General features: G+C 54.7%; 1 protein-coding gene across 4 annotated transcripts in view; it reads left to right on the top strand.

Moving 5' to 3' along the window:
- Window positions 1-552: 552 nt before the first annotated feature.
- Window positions 553-20,446, top strand: part of EVI5L (ecotropic viral integration site 5 like) — a 32,537-nt gene continuing 12,643 nt past the window's right edge. For 2 of the 4 annotated variants that reach the window (XM_017500127.2, XM_017500124.2), the window contains exons 1-8: window positions 553-716; window positions 14,832-15,015; window positions 15,760-15,949; window positions 16,849-17,073; window positions 17,187-17,261; window positions 17,929-18,054; window positions 19,290-19,433; window positions 19,536-19,625. In XM_017500127.2, coding sequence (XP_017355616.1) covers window positions 14,879-15,015; window positions 15,760-15,949; window positions 16,849-17,073; window positions 17,187-17,261; window positions 17,929-18,054; window positions 19,290-19,433; window positions 19,536-19,625 — 987 coding nt within the window. In that variant the 5' untranslated portion in view covers window positions 553-716; window positions 14,832-14,878. Of the gene's footprint in view, window positions 717-9,208; window positions 9,290-14,831; window positions 15,016-15,759; window positions 15,950-16,848; window positions 17,074-17,186; window positions 17,262-17,928; window positions 18,055-19,289; window positions 19,434-19,535; window positions 19,626-20,446 lie in introns of those variants that run through there. The other 2 variants (XM_017500128.2, XM_037728363.1) reach the window with 2 other exon arrangements.

Here is a 20,446-nt window from a genome sequence, read left to right as displayed (position 1 = left end):
CACCGCCCAGGACGCCAATGCGCGCACCAATCACACATACCCATTAGTCCGAGAGTGCCACTTCCCCGCCCTCCTTTAGTATCATTGGTTCCCTAGGTGTCAATCTTCGTTATAGCGCCCCCAGCAGTTGCCAGGGCCCAGGTTTGAGGGGCAGATAATAATGAACGTCTCGGGATGTCTGGTTATTGGGCAGAAAGCCCGGCTCTGGGCGGGGCTTAGTGCCAAACGCTTGGCCGCGTCTACCTAATGTTCCTCAGGGCCGCAGTCTTTCCTCAGAGACACACCCCTTCCTTCCTTGCTATTGGCCTCATCACGTGTTCATCAACAGGATTCCTCATTCCGATACGCAAAGCTACTGGTCCTTCTCGCTTCCCTCATTTCAATTCGCTCGCTCCTCAGAGGCGGCAACCTTCTGACCGTAGCCAGGGCCCGCCTCACGGAATGGCCACGGATTGGTCAGACGCCGCGTCACTCCTAGCTGGTGGGCGGAGCCATAGTGCCTAGGGGAGGCGAATTGGCGGACGGGGCCTCGGGGGCGGGGCAGCGGCTCCTGTCAGCGGGTGAAATGGCAGCGGCGGAGCCGGCGGCTGCCGTGGTCCCGGGGGGCGGCTGAGGGGGCCGGGCCGGGGCTGCGAGGCGAACGGCGCGGCTGGGATCCGGCGGCGCAGCCCGGAGCGGCGAGGCTCGGCACGGCGATGGCGGCGCGCTCGGCGCAGGTAGGGCGGCGCGGGCCGGGCCTGCCCGGCGCCTGTTCAGGCCGGCGGCTCCGCGATGCGGCCGGCGGGGATCTGGCAGGACAGCGACTTGGGCCGTCGTGCCCCGGAACCCGTGCTGGGAGCCTCGGCATCCCCAGCCCGGGACCTTCGGGGGACCCTGGCCCCTGCTCACCCTCGCTGTGGATCCCTGCAGATCTTCCCCGGGATCCCCTGCATGATCCCCCTCCCCCACTCCAGCCCCTCCCCGTGAGGACCTCGCAGGCCCAGGACCCCCGTCCACCCTTTGCACTGACCCTCAGGACTCCTCTCCGGGAACCTCTTCAGGGGTCCCCATCCCCCACTCCGCCGATCAGTCCCCCACAAGCGTCCCCCAAGCCCAAGAACCCCCGCCCACCTTCTGCCCTGATCTCTCAGGACCCCTCCCTTGTGAACAACACTTGCCATCCCCTCCCCGCACCCCCTCACTTCACATCCTCTTATCTTCGGCCTAGAACTGCCCCCACCTCTCCCCGAGGAGACTAGCCTCAGGGCCCTACCCGCCCCCCATGCTGACCCCACAGGACTCCTCTCTGGCCTCTGTAAGTCGGACTTCCTACCCCTGCCCACAGCCCTCAGCTCAGCCTGCTAGCCCATCTCCCACCCCAGCTGCCCCATGCCCAAGGGCACCCCTAAACATCACTCCCCGGCGTCCACCCAGCACACTCTGGTAGTTCCACTGATCCTGCCCCATCTGGATCTTGGCTTCCTGAAAAATCCACCAATGCTCAAGACCTGCCAATGGATATTCTGAACCACCCCACTCCCCGTTCGGAGCCACCCATCTTTCTGAAAACCCCAATCCCTCTCTCTCTCTCTCTCTCTCTCTCTCTCTCTCACACACACACACACACACACACACACACACACAGTGGGTCACTTAGATTCCCCAGCACACATAGAAAAACTTAAGAGCTCCAACACAGACCCCAGGAATATCTGCCCCTGCCCCCACTCACTCAATATCTCTGTACCCCTCCTCAGATTCCACCTGTCCAGGCCCTTCCAGAGCCCCCAACAGCTCCCCCAGCTCAAGCAGAGACTCCAGACATCTTGAGGTGCCTGCCAAGCCTTGGGAAGCCAGTCTGCCCCTCCACCAAGCTGGCGCCCACATTGGGGCCCTGGAGGGTGGCAGGGCCCCAGAATGCCCTAGCACCTGCCCCTGTGGGAACCTGCCCCAGGCCTCTGCTGAGTTATCCATTCTTCCCTGCTGTGCCCTTTCAAAGGGAAGGACGCTCACTTTCTCTCCTACACTAGTGTCCCAAAGGAACTGCTGCCCGCCCCCGATTTATGCTACCTCCTGGTGGGAAGGGAGGGGGTTCAGACAGCTCCTGGCTTTGGTCCTGAAGTCTGCCCAGACGGGTAAGACCAGCCTCCTGACCCCATCACACCTGCTGGCCTCAAATGGCAGAGCCAGCAGGGCAGTCCAGGCAGCTCCTCGGAGCTGGTCCCTGACGGCCCAAGCGAGTTGTTTCACCCACAACCAGTGTATTTGGCCAAGACAAAACAGCTTCCTTCTCTCCTGGCATTTGAGACCCGGTGGGGCTGGGTCGGGGCCTGCTAGAAGCAGGCAGCTCTTTGTTAAGGAATATTTTCAGAAGGGAAAAATGTGCTGAAGAGGCTCTGGTGGAACATGAATGAGTTGTCTGCTTCATTTTATTCCCCCTCAGCCGGACTGTGATTGAGCGAGAGGACCCGCGTTCCTGTGTCCTTCCATCTTATGTGGCTCTTCCTGTCCATCCCACCACCCTCCTCACCCCAGCCCCGGCCTCCTGGTCCAACCTGTAGGTTCCCTGGGCTTCTGTGGTCAACGGCGGGTGGTTTGGAAGAGATTGCAGGTGGCTTGGCCCTGGCACAGGGATGAGACGAGACAGGAGAGGAGACACTGGCGCGAGACTGTGGCCAGGACTGCAGGGGGTGAGGAGGAGCTGGACCAGTCCAGCCCCACGCAGCCTGGGCACTGTGCATCTGGGGTCCTTCTGACAACATAACCGTGCTCAGAAAGCCTGAGGCAAAAAGCCCAGGCTTCCTTGTGGATATTACTAGCGGATTCTGGACTGCCCCGGGAAAAAGCACGTTTAGGCTCAGTGCCTCAACTTCCCCATCTGGAAACTGGGGTTGGGGGAGAGTGGCTAAATCCTTAGAACAGAACTTGGAACTGCAGGGAAGCCAGGAGGCTAGGGTGTGGCCCTGTGTGTTCACTGGGTGCTGTGGGGATGAGGATGGTGTCCTATGGGTGCCTGTGAATCACTGGCCACCCAGGTCCCTGCTGGGGTCTTAGGTGACACCTCATTGGATAGTGGCCATCTTCCTATAGCTGAACTGTATTGCAGGGAGCCAGCTCGAATCAGAGCTGGGAGGATGAAGATGAGAGATGGTCTGTTGCAGGATTTGTGGTTATATACAGGGGCTTCCAGGAGGATCATGGGGGGTGGGGTGGGCATGAGGGGCTATCACATAGCCATCCTGAGTCCCAGCCTCTACCTCTGACCCCCCACCTAGACCTCTGACACCCCACATAGACCTCTGATGCTGGGTAGGAAGAGGTTTGTTCTATCCACTTGCTGAAGGAAGGCTTGGAGGAAAAGACTCCTGAAGGTCACGTGGTATCTCTTATGCACAGGAAACTAAACTCCACAGCCTCCTTAGGGTGGAGTTTTGTGCAGAGACAGTGGGCTATGAAGGCTCTCTGGGAATGACCGTGAACTCTGAAAGAAACCACGAGGAGGGCTTGTCAGCGATACAGTTTTCCCCCAGACTGGGCTCATGGAGGTGCATCTTTGTTTGTGTGCTTTGAGAGGTGCGGGAAGATGAGGAGGAATGTATATTTCAATTTCCTCATGCAGAATAGAGATGCCAGTTGTTACAGGGAAGCCCTGGGCATGAAGTCGGATGATGGGGTATGAAGGAATGTAAAGTGTGTAAAATGTGGTCCCTGCCCTGCATCTAAAGCCCCTCTTGCTGGCATGCGACAGGCCCCGCCCACGTGCTCAGCACCATGCCAAGCACCATTGACATATTATCTCATTTAATCCTCCCAACAACTCGGAGGAACCAGGATTCCAGTGCCCGCCCTTGCCATCATGGCCTGCTGCCTGCTGCGGGGAGCTTGAGACAGAATTATGCACAGCAGGCTGCAGTGGGAGCCTAGAAAAAAGGCCTGATGCCTCCCTGGGGTGTCGGGGAAGGCACAGTGGGGATGACGTATGGACTGGGTCACAGGCAGGCATGGCAGGGAAGGGTGTTCCAGGCAGCAGAAGTGCTTGCACAGAGGCCCAGGAGGCAGGAGCAAGCGTGGTGTTCAGGGAGGCGTGTCCCTGCACATCCTTTGATGAGCTTCTTCCTACAAGCCCTTGTGTCCCCAATGCGATCTGATCTGTACACTTGGCACACACCGTGGGGGGCTCCCCAGCAAGTGGGATCTCTAGTTGGGAGAACCTGAAAAGGCAGCAAACCTGCTCTACCCAGGGAAGACTGCAGCACACACATGCTGGAAGTCCAGGCAATAGAAGGAAGGAGATTAGTTTAGGAGAACTAACTCAACCCATCAGGGTCAGGGAGGAAACTTACCCTTTTGAGGGAGATTGGGAAGGCCTCATTGGCATGACTCACCTGTACTTTCATTTATTTCTCAGCATACCACTATGTGCTTGTGAGAGTGTTTCACTGGAATCTGAGGCCTGGCGTGGTGGCTCATGCCTGTAATATCAGCATTTTGGGAAGCTGAAGCGGGAGGATCACCTGAGGTCAGGAGTTCGAGACCAGCCTGGCCAACATGGTGAAACCCCGTCTCTTCTAAAAATACAAAAAAATTAGCAGGTGTGGCGGTACACACCTGCAGTCCCAGCTACTCAGGAAGCTGAGGCAGGAGAATCACTTAAACCTGGGAGGCTGAGGTTGCAGTAAGCCGAGATCATGCCACTGCACTTCAGCCTGGGCCACAGAGCGAGACTCCATCTCAAAAAAACAAATTAAAGTTAAAAAAAAAATTAAGGCCGGATGCCGTGGCTCACACCTGTAATCCCAGCACTTTGGGATGCTGAGGCAGGCGGATCACCTGAGGTCAGGAGTTCGAGACCAGCCTGACCAACATGGAGGAAACCCTGTCTCTACTAAAAATACAAAATTAGCCAGGTGTGATGGCACATGCCTGTAATCCCAGCTACTGGGGAGGCTGAGGCAGGAGAATTGCTTGAACCCAGAAGGCAGAGGTTGTGGTGAGCGGAGATCACGCTATTGCACTCCAGCCTGGGCAACAAGAGTGAAACTCTATCTCAAAAAAAAAAAAATTTTTTTTAAGAAAAATGAGGGATTTGCCAGAAGGGAAACTATTATAACAGCCAAAAGTAATCTGTTGAAATTACAAAAGAGAAAACATTTTTTTTAGGTCAGAAAGGATTCCGCAGGTCAGAATGCTTCACCCCTCTGATTTTAGCCCCAAGGTGTGTGCTACTGTTGCTACTATTGTTACCAATAGCAGTGATTCTAGTTTTACTGTGTTTAATCTTTAAACAGGATTACCACAGAAAGGCATAACCTGTTGAAGAGGAGAAGTTTATTTATCCCACAAATATGGGATGCCTGTTAGACTCTAAAGATGCAGTAGTGGGCTAGACAGTGCCAGCCGCTAACCTGGTGGAACTTTCCATCCAGGGGAATAAATATCGCAGACCAGGCTTGTCTTAAGCACATGACAGGTTTAAGCTCATTGATTCCTGTGAGGTACAAAACCTGTGAGGTTGATACTGTCATTAGCCCTGTTTTCAGATAAAGAAACTGAGGCAGGCCGGGTGCAGTGGCTCATGCCTATAATCCCAGCACTTTGAGAGGCCAAGTCAGGGAGATCACTTGAGGCCAGGAGTTTGAGACCAACCTGGTGAGACTCTCTCTCTGCAGTAATAATAATAATAATAATAATAACAACAAAATTTGCTGGACATGGTGGCAAGTGCCTGTAGTCCCAGCTACCTGGTAGGCTGAGGCAGGAGGATCACTTGAGTTCTGGAGTTGGAGGCTGCACTGGGCTATGATTGTGCCACTATACTGCAGCCTGGGGGACCAGAGCAAGACCCTGTCTCTAAAAATAAAATAAAAATAAAAATAAACAAACAAACATTGAGGCAAGGCTGGGCATAGTGACTCACACTTGGGAGGCTGAGGCAGGATAATTGCTTGAATTCAGGAGGCAGAGGATGCAGTGAGCCAAGATCATGCCACTGCACTTCAGCCTGGGTGACAGAGGGAGACTCAGTTTCAAAAAAGAATAAAAGAAAAGAAAGGGGTAGAAGAGGGATTTGAACCCAGGCTGCAAGCTCTGAAGTTCTCACCTGAAGCCAAGAGATCTGGGATAACAACCTGCACTCCAAGGCCAGGGATATGGAACTCTCCAGGGCCATGTGGAGGAACAGTTAGACCAGGCACAAGAAGAGATCGGGCAGGAACCTCTGAATTCCAGCCGCTGTTCTTGATACCCAAGGGGCAGCTCACCTGTCAGTTGCCCACACACCGCTTGCCAAGGAAGAGAGGACCTAAGGTGCTAGGTTGGGCCACTTCCCCAGGGGTCAGAGCCAGCCAGGACAGCAGCAGTCTGCCAGCCCCCAGCAACAGTGTGTCAGGTGGGACAAACCGGGGTCACGTGGCATCTTTTGAGGCTTTAGATTCAGAAATGAGTCTGTGTCCCTGGCAATCATTAGATGTGGAGGAATCAGAAATGTGGGGTAGGGCCGGGCACAGTGGCTCACGCCTGTAATTCCAGCACTTTAGGAGGCGAAGGCAGGTGGATCACCTGAGATCAAGAGTTTGAGACCAATCTGGCCAACATGGCGAAATATTGTCTCTACTAAAAATACGAAAATTAGCTGGGTGTGGTGGCGGGTGCCTGTAATCCCAGCTACTCTGAACAGGAGAAGTGCTTTAACCCAGGAGGCGGAGGTTACACTGAGCCGAGATGGCACCACTGCACTCCAGCCTGGGTGACAGAGTGAGACTCCATCTCAGAAAAGAAAAAAAGAAGGAAATAGGGGGTAGGGGAGAAAGGGAAACAACACTGAAAGAAAACTTGGGGTCTTCATTGCTGTCTCTGAAAATGCCATGGACTGAAAGATGTGTCATATACTCTTGCCCACTCTCCCTGTTGAAAATAATGACTGCTTTCACCGAATACCCGCTGCACTTGGGGTTTTACGTATGTGTATCATTCCCAAAGTAAAAGAATACAGAGGGAACTGCAGCACAGCAGGTGGATTTAGGGCAAAGGCTGTACAGTCAGAAACACAAGTTCAAATCCTTCTTCCTCTATAGCCTAATAAAGGGACTCTGTGTGCCATATGTCACTTGTGTATTAAAGCCATCATTGGCTTTTCTGCTTACACTGTACAGATATTTCTTTTCTTTTTTCTTTCTTATTTTCAGATGGAGGCTCACTCTGTCATCCAGGCTGGAGTGCAGTGGCACAATTTTAGCTCACCACAAAGTCTGCCTCCTGGGTCAAGCAATCCTCCTGCCCTAGCCTCCTGAGTAGCTAGGATTATAGGCATGTGCCACTATGGCCAGCTAATTTTTTTGTATTTTTGATAGAGATGGGGTTTCACCATGTTGGCCAGGCTGGTCTCGAACTCCTGATCTCAAGTGATCCACCCGCCTCGGCCTCCCAAAGTGCTGGGATTACAGGTGTGAGCTACCACACCCAGCCTTTATTATTATTTTTTAAATAGATGGGCCGAAGCAGAAGGATCCCCCGTGGCCAGGAGTTCAAGACCACCCTGGGCAACAGAGTGAGACCCCTGTCTCAAAAATAAAATAAAATTAAATAAGACTGTATTTTGTAGAACTCTTTGAGATTTATAGAACAACTGAGAAGACAATACAGAGAGTTTCCATGTGCCCCATACCCAGTCTTCCCTATAGTTAATGTCTTCCATGAATATAATATATTGTTGTAATTAATGGGCCAGTATTGATACATTATTATTAACTGAAGTCTACACTTTATTCAGATTTCCTTTGTTTTTTCCCAATAAACTTTCTTCATCCCAGGATCCCACATGACACTTAGTTGTCATGTCTCCTAACCTCCTCTGGGTTGTGACAGTTTCTCAGACTTTCCCTGCTTTTCGTGACCTTGACAGGTTTTTGGTTTTTGTTTTTGTTTTTTTTGTTGTTTTGTTTTGAGACGGAGTCTTGCTCTTATTGCTCAGGCTGAAGTACAATGACATGATCTCGGCTCACAGCAACCTCCGCCTCCCTGGTTCAAGTGACTCTCCTGCCTCAGCCTCCAGAGTAGGTGGGATTACAGGTGCACGCCACCACACCTAGCTACCTTTGTATTTTTAGTAGAGATGGGGTTTCTCCATGTTGGTCAGGCTGGTCTCGAACTCCTTACTTCAGGTGATCTGCCTGCCTCAGCCTCCCAAAGTGCTGGGATTATAGGTGTTAGCCCAGCCAACCATGACAGAGGAGGGCTGAGTAGGTGTTTTGTGGAATGTCCTCTGATCCTGATTTATCTGGTGTTTTTCCTTTTTTTTTTTTTTTTTTTCTTTTGAGACGGAGTCTCGCTCTGTCACCCAGGCTGGAGTGCAGTAGTATGATCTCGGCTCACTGCCACTTCGGCCTCCTGGGTTCAAGCCATTCCCCTGACTCAGCTTCCTGAGTAGCTGGGATTACAGGTGTGCACCACCACACCCGGCTAATATCTTTTTTTTATATAGAGACAGTGTTTCACCATGTTGGCCAGGCTGGTCTCGAACTCCTGACCTCAAGTGATCTGCCCACCTTGGCCTCCCAAAGTGCTGGGATTACAGGTGTCAGCCACCGCGTCCAGCCTCTCTGGTGTTTTTCTCATGTTTGGACTGGGGTTTTGAGGAAGAAGATCACAGGGGTAAAAGGTCCTTCCTGTCACATCCTATCAAGGGTACACATTAGCCACGTGACTTATCACTGTTGATGTTGACCTTGATCACCTGCCTGAGTGACATGGAAAGTTTCATCTTCATTTATTCAACAAACATTTGTTGAGCATGTACTGAATGCCAGATGGTGCATCAGGGACTTGGAGTAGAGAATGGAGAGGCTCTTGTCCTCGAATCATGCATGACCCCATAGGGCGGGTGGGCAGGCAGGCAGGTATAGACATAATTGCCTTAGAATGTGCATTGGGCTTGGGTGAGAGCAGGAGGGTAGGTGTTTTCAGGGAGAGAGAGGGAAGTGAGCCAGGGTGCTGGAAGAAGGGAGGTTGACAGGGAATTTTTCACAAAAAGAATGGCCAAACAAGCCGGGCACAGTCCCAGCACTTTAAGGAGCCGAGGCGGGAGGATTACTTGAGCCCAGGTCAAGGCTGCAGTGAACAGTGAGCTATGATCATACCACTGCACTCCACCCGGGGAGACAGAGCAAAACCCTGTCTCTAAAAAGAAAAAACAAATCCAAACCAGGTCTTGGAGAATGCCCTTCCAGTCAGAGGGAACAGAGTGTGCACAGACAACAGCAAGAGGAGACCCATGTGCCTGGAGGACTGAGTGTGCCAGGCAGGGTAGAAAGAGGTAAGGCTGGGAAGGGCGTGCATGTCTTGCAAAGACATCTGGGCTCCATCTTACCATTGGGAGCTGCTAAAGGGTCTTGGGCAGGCACGTGACCTGGCTAGAGCTGCAGTTCTGTATGGTTCTGGTGGCCCCATGGACAGAGCATCAGAAAGGACAGAAAGCCCAAATGATGTGGCAGGCACCATCAAGACAGCAGCTTTGGCTGAGCAGGATGGCTCACACCTGTGATCCCAGCACTCTGGAAGACTGAGGCGGGAGCATCACTTGAAGTCAGGAGTTTAAGAGCAGCCTGGGCAACATAGTGAGACCCCATGTCTATGAAAAAGTAGAAAAATTAGCAAGGCATGGTGGCGAATATGAGGCCAGGCTTATTCACTCCTGTAATCCCAGCACTTTGGGAGGCTGAGGCCAGTGGATCACCTGAGGTCAGGAGTTCAAGACCAACACGGCAAAACCCCATCTCCGCTAAAAATACAAAATTAGCCAGGCATGGTGGCGCATGCCTGTAATCCCAGCTACTCAGGGGGCTGAGGCAGGAGAATTGATTGAACCTGGGAGGTGGAGGTTGCAGTGAGCCAAGATTGCACCATTGCACTCCAGCCTGGGCAACAAGAGCGAAATCCATCTCAAAAAAAAAAAAAAAAAAAAAAAAAAAAAAAAAAAAAAAAAAAAAAAAAAAAAAAAAAAAAAAAAAAAAAAAAAAAAAAAAAAAAAAAATTCACCCATTAATGCTTACAGTTTGGTGGCATTTATTCCAATTGTGGTGTTGTGTAACCATCGCCACTATCTAATTCCAGGACCTTTCTATCACCCAAAAAAGAAACCCTATACCCATAAGCAGTTTCTCCCCACTCCTCCCTCCCCCTGGTCTCTGGTGACCACAAATCCACTTTGTGTCTCTGTGGATTGGCCTGTTCTGGACATTCCGTATAAAGGGAGTCGGACACTGTGTGGCCTTTCGTGACTGGCTTCTCTCACTAAGTGCCATGTTTTCAAAGTTCGTCCATGCTGTGGCCTGTGTTGGTGCTTCACTCCTCTTCACGGCTGAGTAATATTCTACTGTCTGGGTGGACTGTGTTTAGTTGATCCATTCACTGCTGATGGACATTTGAATTGTTTCTGCTTTTTGGCTTTTGTGAATAACGCCACTATGAACAGATGTTTGCCATTCTCTTGGTTGATCCCTAGGAGTGGATTTGCCAGGTCACATAGTGACAATGTGTTTCAGTTTTTGAGGAACCCCCTGGCTGTTCTCCATCCTACCGTATCATTTACTGCAAGCATCTATCTCAATCTGTGAAGGAGAGTCTGGGTGATTATTTTTTGGTATCCGCCTCAGACACTCCGAAATGGCAGGGGTGATTCCTGCCCTGGTGGGGGAAACACAGAACATGCAATGCTGGGTGAGCTGGGGGCAACTCTGGCAACTTTGGCCAGTTCTTGAGAGAAAGGAAAAGCTGGTGACATACATTTGGTCATGTAAGCCCCAAGAGTGAGATCGCCAAGGGCATCAAGGAACAAGGCCAAGGCAGGACCTGGGGAGGAAGAGGTGCCACATGGGGGACTGAGAAGTCCTGGCCAGAGACAGAAGGGAAGCCAGGAGCCCAGCCCTCATCAGCCAGCGGGGAGCGGGCTTCAGGAAGGAGGAAGCGTGCCTGGCAGTGTCCCCAGAAGGGACAGCAAAAGGGAGGTTTGAAATGCCCAGCATTCCAGCACTTTCCATCCCCACACCTCCCATGACCCCCAGGCACAACCCCTTTCCAGTGCTCGGACCTGGCTCAGCTTCCTAAGCTATGAGCGGCCCTATGGAGGTGTGGCTAGAGGTGCTGCTGTCAGGGACAGGGGCCAGGACCCCCCTTCAGATGGCTGAGGAACAGTTGAGGTGAAGCACTGAAGTTAAGGACATGGAGAGGCTGCGACCCAGACCCAGAGGCCAGTGGGTGGGTCGCCAAGGTTCATGCCCATCTAGCAGGGGGAGATGGAAAAGGGGCCTTCCTGCATCACTCCCTGCCATGTTGCCTGCCAAGACAGTGCCCGGCCCTCAGGTGGCCCTCAGTTAGAACCAGGAAGGAGTGATTGGGCCAGCAAGAGTCATGGCACCATTGAGGAGGTGCAGGGCTGCCAACAGAGTCAGGACAGCAGCCCGCCTCCATCCCAAACCCGCTCTGTTCCGAGAGGGTGAGGGCTGCTCCGAGCAGGAAGTGTGTGTGAGCATGTGTGTGTAGAGGGGTGGGAATCAATGTGTATGTGTGTGAGTGTGGGTGGGTGGGAATGTGTGTCAGTGAGTATGTTTTGAGAGGTATGAAAGAGTATGTCTGTATGCCTGAGTGTGTGTGTATGTCCTGTGCATGTGTATGAGGTGTGTATTGAGTGTGTGTGTGAATATGCATGGATGTGTATTATGTACATGTGTATGTGCTAGTGTGTGAATGTGTATAGGTATGTGTGTATCCAGGTGTGTGTATGTGTACATGTATGTAAACAGGCATGGATATGTGTGTATCAAGTATGTACATGTGTGTGAAAATGTGTGAATGTGTATGGGTGTGTATCAAGTGTGTGCATGGATGTGTGTCTGAGTTGTGTGCATATCAAGTGTGGGTAAATGTGTATGGGTATGTGTATATTGAATGTGTGCATGTGTATGCATGTGAAGGTACATGGGTGTGTGTGTATCTGTATGTGAATGTGTGCAAATATACATGAGCATGTGTGTATCAAGTGTGTGCATGTGTGTGAAGGTACTGGGTGTATCTGAGTATGTGAGTATGAGTGTGTGTGCGAGTGTGCGTGGGTATGTATCAAGTGTGTGCATGTGTACGTGTGTGTGTCGAGTGTGTGGACGTGAATGTGTATAGGTGTGTGTGAATCCAAGTGTGTTCATGTGTGAGTGTGTATGAATGCATGGGTGTGTATTGAGTGTGTGCATGTGTGTATGTACGTGAAGGTACTGGGTATGTGTATCTGAGTGTGTGTGTATATATGAATATGCATGAGCATATGTGTGTCAAGTGTGTGCATGTGTGTGTGAATGTGTAGAGGTGTGTGTGAATAGGCATAGGTGTGTGTATCCAAGTGTGTGCATGTGTATGTGTGAGAGTTTGTATGTGAGTGGGTGTGGGTGTGAATGAGTGTGTGTACATGTATGAGGGAGTGGGGGTGGCTGTGAAGAGTGTGTGTGTGAGAGTACATGTGTGTTGTGCATGCACACACGCTTGAGGAGGATGGTTTCCAGTGTTGAGAGAGTCTGAGGATGAGTGGAGAGAAAGTTCCGGTGAGATCAGAAGGTTCCTGCCTCTCAGATTGCAGGTTTCAGCCCTGCTTATTTAATGCGTTTCACTTGCTGTATGAAATACACACGCATGCCTGATAAATAGCTGAACAACTTCTGCTAGTGGACAGCTCCGGGGTTTGGGGATTTTAAAAATCAGAAACCGAGGCTCGGGCAGAGATTGGGTGGGGCTGATGCCCTGGGCTTTGGTTTCCTTGGTTCCAAAGCTCTCACTGCCCCCCAACTCCATCTGTGGTTCTGAAACTCCAGCCTCGCCTCCATCACCTCCTCCCCATTCTCCCAGCTCTGAAGCTGCCCTCCCAGCCCCTCCCCACCCAGAGAGGTCCTTCTGATCAGCGCTTCTTGTCCACAGCTCCCGTTTCTGCCCTGCTGGCCTCAGACTTTGACTCTTTGGGAGGCCCCAGAGCAGCCCCCACTGTCCCTGTCTTGAGAATAATTAACTCCTGGTTAGGTGGTACCCAGCAGCTTGGTCTTTGGGGCAGGTAGCTCCAGCCCACTTGGCAATGAGAGAGTTCCTTCCACTCACCAAAATCCAAAACCCTCAGCACCTGGCAAACTAGGGGAACACTCGAGGGCCCAAGGTAGAACCAGCAGCCCTGGGGAGCCACAGAGGCCTGGAGGAGGGCTCTGGGTCCCCATGAGGTGAAAAAAGAATGGCACACCTCCCCCAACCCCATTCCAGGAGGACTGGGGTGGCCAGGGTCAAGTCTACCCAACTTATGGGCCTTCAGGGTTGGTTGGGGGCTGAGTCTGGGCTGTGGGAATGTGCCCAGTGACCCAGCAGTAGTCAGGCAGGTACAGAGTGGTCTGCTGTGGTCGCCACTGTCCTCCTGCCTCCTGGGGTTCTGGATGTCCCCACTCCAAGGACCCAGCGAAGCCCCCTCTGTAGGTAAAGCTGTCAGCCAGGTCAAGTGGGGCCAAGTGGCACAAAGCATGCCGGGCAGTGGGTGGAGGATGAGAGGCCATGCAAGTAAGGAGGTGGGAGCAGGGTTTCCTTCCTGCCACTAGGATCCTAGGTATCCTAATCTTCTCAGATGCTGGGGGCCAGCCTGGGCTCACCAGGAAGAAGCATAAAGGAACGCCATCCCCAGCCCCTGCCTCCACTCTCATAGCCGCTCCTTTCCCCCAGATCCCCCCACTAGGGGTCCCCTGGCCATCAGCCCCTACACAGGCCACAGCAGAACCCAGGAGCCCTGGCCCCAGGATGGACAGTGATAGCCGATGCCCACGGGGCTGTCACTGAGTGTCAGGATGTTCTGACCACGTTATGTGCAGTCACATGCTGAGTTTCCACAGCCACCCTTGAGGCTAGGTCCTGTATGATCTCAGTGTATGGAGGCTCAAAAATGCCGAGTGACTGGCCCAAGGTCACATAGCTGGTGGAGGGGGAGCCACGCTTCAGATGCAGATCCATTTGAGCCGAGGGCCTTTGTTTCGACATGGCACTGATCTGCCTCTACCAGGCTGGCAGAAGACAAGGACGCCAATGTCCTTGAAGCCCCCATTAGGGTCAGGCCAGATGACACCAAAAAAGGATAGGAGAGATGTGTCTGGGACTTACCCAGTACGTGGCAGGCTGAGATCTGGATACAGATCGGAGCCCATAGCTCTGGTTCTGTGTCTGCCAGGGCGCAGATTCCCAGCACTCTGCCACGTCCCTGGCTTCCCAGCCCAAGGGGAGTCAACTCTTCCGGCCGTTGGCAGTGCCAGACAATTAACAGTCGAGAGTAATTGCTCCTGACCGTGCCAGCAGCCCACTTTGGCTGATGAGATGGGGAAAGTCAGACATTGATGTGGGGCTCCCGGGGCAGGCCACGGAGGGATGGACACTGAGCTGTTAGGAAGGGCCGGTGAAGCAGGGCTCCTGCACCCCGAGGTCCCAGCAGAGTCCATGGAGCCCTGAGTGATGGGGAGCCTCTACCCCGGACTCTGCTCCAGAGTCAGGAGTGTTGAGTTGAGCCTTGGCCTTCATGCCCAGGGACAGCAGGATGGCTTGGGTCCTGGCAATGGTCCTCCTGTCTCCATCCAGACACCCAGCCTGGCTACACAGGCAGGGATCCCAATCGCCAGGGTCTCCAACAGAAGGGGCAGAATGGCTGTCACCTGGGCTGGGGTACATGGGGATGAGAGGTGCACAGAGCAGGGGGACCAGAGGTGGGAAGCCCAGGGTGAGGATCTGTCCCAAGGGTGGGCAAGTAGGACAGAGTGGGCACCCACCCAATGCCGACCATGCGTGTCTCTGGCCCCCAGACAGAGCTGTGAACCAACCCCGCTTGTGGCTAACAAGTCCACGCACCATGGCGAGCCCCACTCTGAGCCCTGACTCCTCATCCCAGGAGGCCCTGTCGGCCCCCACCTGCTCCCCCACCTCTGACTCCGAGAACCTCAGCCCCGATGAGCTGGAGCTGCTGGCCAAGCTCGAAGAGCAGAACCGGTGAGTTGGGGGCTGAGGTGGAATCTTGGAGAGCAGCCTGGGCCCCCACAGGAGTTCCCAGGTGCCCTTCACACTCAGAGCCAGACCCAGTGTGTGCAAGGTGACAGCCACCTCCAGATGCTGGATGAGGGACACCTCCTTTCATCCTCCCAACCCTAGCTGAACATACGTGTCCCCACCCCATTGACATGAGACCGAGGGTTTGAGAGATCAACCTAATCTGTGAATCCTCCGTGGTTGATACAGCCAGGACTGGAGGAGGTGTTGAGTCGGGCCTTCCTGCTTTCCTCCTCTGGCCCTGCCCCTGTTTAAAATGCAAGTTTTAGGCTGGACATGGTGGCTCATGCCTGTAATCCACTTTGGGAGGATGAGGTGGGCGGATCCCCTTGGATCCCCTTAGGTCAGCAGTTTGGGGCCAGCCTGGCCCACATGGAGAAACCCTGTCTCTACTAAAAATACAAAAATTACCCGGGCATGGGGGTGGGTCCCTGTAACCCAGCTACTTGGGAGGCTGAGGCAGGAGAATCGCTTGAACCCAGGAGGCGGAGGTTGTAGTGAGCCAGGATCAAACCATGGCACTCCAGCCTGGGCAACAAAGCAAGACTCTGTCTCCAAAAAAAAATAGAAAAAGAGAGACCTAATCCCTGGTGTCCTCTGAGACCCCAGGGAGGATAGGCTGGTTCCCCAAGGTTTCCTGTCCCCAGGAAGTCACTGGTGCCCCCTCCGCCGGCCCTTCCTGCCCAGGCTCCTGGAGGCTGACTCCAAGTCCATGCGTTCCATGAATGGCTCGAGGCGGAACAGCGGCTCCTCGCTGGTGTCCAGCTCCTCGGCCTCCTCCAACCTGAGCCACCTGGAGGAGGACACATGGATCCTGTGGGGCCGGATCGCCAACGAGTGGGAGGAGTGGCGGCGCCGGAAGGAGAAGCTGCTCAAGGTGGGGAATGCCCAGGCAGGCAGAGCAGGGCCAAGGGTATGGGCTGATGGCATGGTCACTCAGCCACCTGGCAATGCCAGGGTCTGTAGGGCTCCAGCCTGGGCACAGCAGCAGCAGTGGAGATGTGCAGGCACTTTGAGGGTGTCCTGCCAGGGCACAGGGACAGGAGAGAGTGAGTGAGGGTGGCACTGGACAGGCCCTGCACCTCGGGTGCCCATATGCTTGCTGCCCTGAAGTGCCCACAAAGGATTGGGGCGTGGTGGCTCACGCCTGGAATCCCAGCACTTTGGGCGGCTGAGGTGGGAGGATCGCTTGAGGCCAAGAGTTCGAGGCCAGCCTGGGCACATAGTAAGACTGTAACTCTATAAAAAGTTTAAAAATTAGTCAGATAGATTCACCCCCTACCACCCGGCACTGCCTCAGTAAAAAAAAAAAAAAAAAAAAAAAAAAAATTAGCCAGGTAGGCCAGACACAGTGGCTTCTACCTATAAATTGCAGCACTTTGGGAGGCCGAAGAGGGCAGATCACTTGAGGTCAGGAGGTAGAGACCAGCCTAGCCAATATGGTGAAACCCCGTCTTTACTAAAAATACAAAAATTAGCTGGGCGTGGTGCTATGCACCTGTAATCCCAGCTACTTGGGAGCAGAGGCAGGAGAATCACTTGAATCCAGGAGGCAAGAGGTTGCAGTGAGCCAAGATCACACCACTGCACTCAAGCCTGGTAACAGAGTAAGACCCTGTCTCTAAAAAAAGAGAGAGAAAAAAAAAAGGATTGGGCACCATGAGTTCTGTGCCATGCTCAGAGCTGGATGAGCCACACCTGAGAAGCCAGGCCGGGTGGCCACAGGGAGGCTGCACTGGGACAGAGTCCAGCCTGGCCTCCCACTCCCGTGGCCAGGAGCTGATCCGAAAGGGCATCCCGCACCACTTCCGGGCCATCGTGTGGCAGCTCCTGTGCAGCGCCACGGACATGCCAGTCAAGAACCAGTACTCCGAGCTGCTCAAGATGTCCTCACCGTGCGAGAAGCTGATCCGCAGGGACATCGCCCGCACCTACCCGGAACACGAGTTCTTCAAGGGCCAGGACAGCCTGGGCCAGGAGGTCCTCTTCAACGTCATGAAGGTGAGCCCAGGGGCTCCCCACTCCCTCGGCCTCAAAGAAAGGAGCAGTTCCCCTGTTCAGTGGCTGTGCTGGGTGGCGGGACCCTGCCCTGAGGATTCGCCATTCCCTTCCAGGCATACTCGCTGGTGGACCGGGAGGTGGGCTACTGCCAGGGCAGCGCCTTCATCGTGGGGCTGCTCCTCATGCAGGTAGGTGGCTGGGGGGTGGCTGGGCTCCTGCCAGATGACAGCCTACCCTGAGCTCAGTGCCCAAGAGGTGGGCAGAAGTGGCATGGCCTCTTTCTAGCATCCCACTAGGGGCAGATCCTTCCTCTCCATCCACACCCGTGACCTCTGCCCGTCCCCAGGCCAAGGCCCAGCGAGGGGCACCTGTCTGGTTGGGTCCTGTCCGCTGTATTATCCAGGACAGAGACAGTGTTTGCAGGGACAGGTTTTCTCTTTCTGCCACCTCTCAGGGTTGGACAGGAACTTCAGGCTGGGAACTTAGGTCATCCAGCATGGTGTTTATGGATCTTGGGGTCTCCTGCAGAAAAACCAGAAGGCTTAGGACAGGGAGAAATGATGTGGCTGGGAGTGGACAGGAGGTATACTAACCAGGTGGGCGGTGGCAGTGGCCAGCCCTGGGTTCAAGTCCAGCTCCATTATTTCCTGCTGAGTAGCCCCTGACAGGTGACTTCAGCCTCAGGTTTTCCTTCAGCAAAACAGCAAGTGGGGACACAGGGACAGCAGTGTGTCATGAGGGTCTAGGGAGCCACGTACTGACATGGACACGGGCCCCTGTACCCCAGGGCCCTGATGAGCAGTGGGATGCCCCTTTCCCCTGCCCTGAATCCCCCCACCTGCCGGTCCCCTCCAGATGCCTGAGGAGGAGGCCTTCTGTGTGTTCGTGCGGCTCATGCAGGAATACCGGCTTCGGGAGCTCTTCAAGCCCAGCATGGCTGAGCTTGGGCTCTGCATCTATCAGTTCGAGTATATGCTGCAGGTGAGCAGGGCCACAGGTGGGCAGGGCCCCAGAAGGGCAGGGCTGGCACCCCAGGCCATCCCCAGGCATCTCTTGGACTGAAAATTCCAAGCCTGTGAAATCACACCTGGGTGTTCCAACTCCAAAAGGCACTCCTCTCCCCATGCAGCCCTGCCCTGAAGGATGCTTGGAGGGACAGGAGAGCCACCACTTCAGGGGTGCTCCCAGGACCACTGAAGCAGGGGGCAGGACAGGCTGACATGGGGCACACCCTAGGCCACCCACCTGTCTGCATCTGAGTATGGTGGAAGGAGGGAAAGGGTTGTCTGCCTGCCTGATTACCGGAGAGCTGCAGACGTCTGTTTATAAATAGCAGCCCCCGCAGGGCCTGCTCCTGGCTGGCAGACAGAGCAGCTGAGGCCATGCGCAAACACACACACACACACACACACACACACACACACACACACACACACACACGCCTGCCCCAGCTGTCATGGCAGGTGGGGCTGTGCAGTCATTCATGGATGTGACAGCCCTGCTCCCCTGGCCTGGAGCACGTACAGTGCTGTAGCCTAAGGGGGCCTGGTAATGCCACAAGCGGGAAACCTGGGCTGCAGAAAAGACGCCACGCCACCCAGGCTGGGTAGTGGAGTTCTCCCACAGCCAAGCTTGAAAACCCAGGGCGCAGAGAGCCCCTGGTGCTGGGAGGAAGCCCGGGATCCTAATGCCTTCCCCAGCCTCGGTTTCCCCAGCTGTCTGCCACTTTCTGGCTGTCTAGAGTTCAGGCCAGTCGAACACAGCTTGCACAAAGCTTTATGCTGGGGGCTGAAAGAGGTACATCGACTGGCGGTTCATGTAACAGGGTGAGGGTGGGGCTTCCCCCAGGGCTAGGGACTGCCACTCACCTGTGTTCCACCTCTGGCTCTCCGGGTGTCTGTGGGGAGTGATCCAACTCCCCCAGCCTCAGACACACCCTCTCAGGCTGTCGTGAGGACCCCATTAACTGCCACGAGCACATGGCCTACCCAGGGCAGGCCCCCGACACATACAACTCTTGCCACCCCTGCTGCTCAAAGCTCTGGGGTACTTCAGCTTCCCCCAGACAGAGTGCTGAGGGAGCGCCAGGAAGGGAGCCTCAGGCTGCCTAGTGCAGGTCCAGGAAGGCTCCCTGGAGGTAGGGACACTGAGGCCCAGCACCCCCGGGTGGGAGGGCTTCCCCCTCACTGTGCCCACCCGGCCTCCCACCCCTCCAGGAGCAGCTCCCAGACCTCAACACCCACTTCCGCTCCCAAAGCTTCCACACATCTATGTATGCCTCGTCCTGGTTCCTCACACTGTTCCTGACCACCTTCCCGCTCCCCGTTGCCACCCGGGTCTTCGACATCTTCATGTATGAGGTGAGGACCGGCGGGGCTGGGGAGGGCAGCGAGCCGCCTGGGGGTGGCTGGAACAGGAGTCTCCCTGCCCTCCTCCTCCCACTGCCTTTGCCGCCTTTGCAGGGGCTGGAGATCGTATTCCGAGTGGGCCTCGCCCTGCTGCAGGTGAACCAGGCAGAGCTGATGCAGCTGGACATGGAGGGGATGTCCCAGGTGGGCCGGGAGGGTCAGGGCTGGTGGGGCTGCCCCCAGTCAGGGACTCCGGATCAGAGGGTGCTCTCTCAAGTGACAGAAAGGGCCTGGCTTCGAGGGCGGAAGGCGGTGTGCCTGACATCCCTGATCTGTTCCCATCTGCTCTGGTCCCCTGAGGTCTCCCTAAGGGATCAGGGGACCCCACCAGGCTCTGCCAGACACAGTCCAGGGCCAGCAGCCTGGCTGCAGGGAGATAGGAGGCCAAGGCCCAGGCTGAGCCCTGGGAGGCCCACTGCCCACCTCCTGCCCCCAACCCTGCAGGTAGCGTGAAGCCTGATGGCAAATCATGAGTCTGGCTGACCATGAGGGCCTCCCTACCCTGCCCCCGGCCTGGTGAGGGCACAGGAGGGAGTGTGGGGTCTGGACAGCCTCACACATTGCCCTGTCTTGGCCTGGCCTGCCGGGAGGCCCTGCTGCTGGCCAGCCTGCCTCCCACTGCCATTTCTCTACCATTCGGGCCCCTGCCCCCTCCCGGCGTTCTCCAGCTGGTGCTTCAGGGAAGAATGCACAAAGGCCATGGTTGTGTCCATGAACACGGGCAGGCATTGTCCACAGCTGCCAGAGGGACCCAGCTGGGCCGGGAGTGGGAACCGTGTCCCCCCTCAGCCTACCTTAACCCTTTGCACAGGCCCCCTGCATGCCCACCCTCCTTCCCCCATGAAGGTCGCCTATGTCAGCTCCCCGACCCTCAGCCTTCACTCCCAGGACAGCCTCCTTGGTCTGCTCTTCTTTTTTTTCTTTTTCTTTCTTTCTTTCTTTCTTTCTTTTTTTTTTTTTTTTTT

The sequence above is a fragment of the Cebus imitator genome, unplaced genomic scaffold (assembly GCF_001604975.1).
Source record: "Cebus imitator isolate Cc_AM_T3 unplaced genomic scaffold, Cebus_imitator-1.0 Scaffold263, whole genome shotgun sequence".
NCBI classification, from domain to species: domain Eukaryota; kingdom Metazoa; phylum Chordata; class Mammalia; order Primates; family Cebidae; genus Cebus; species Cebus imitator.
This window is presented reverse-complemented; position numbering and strand designations above follow the sequence as displayed.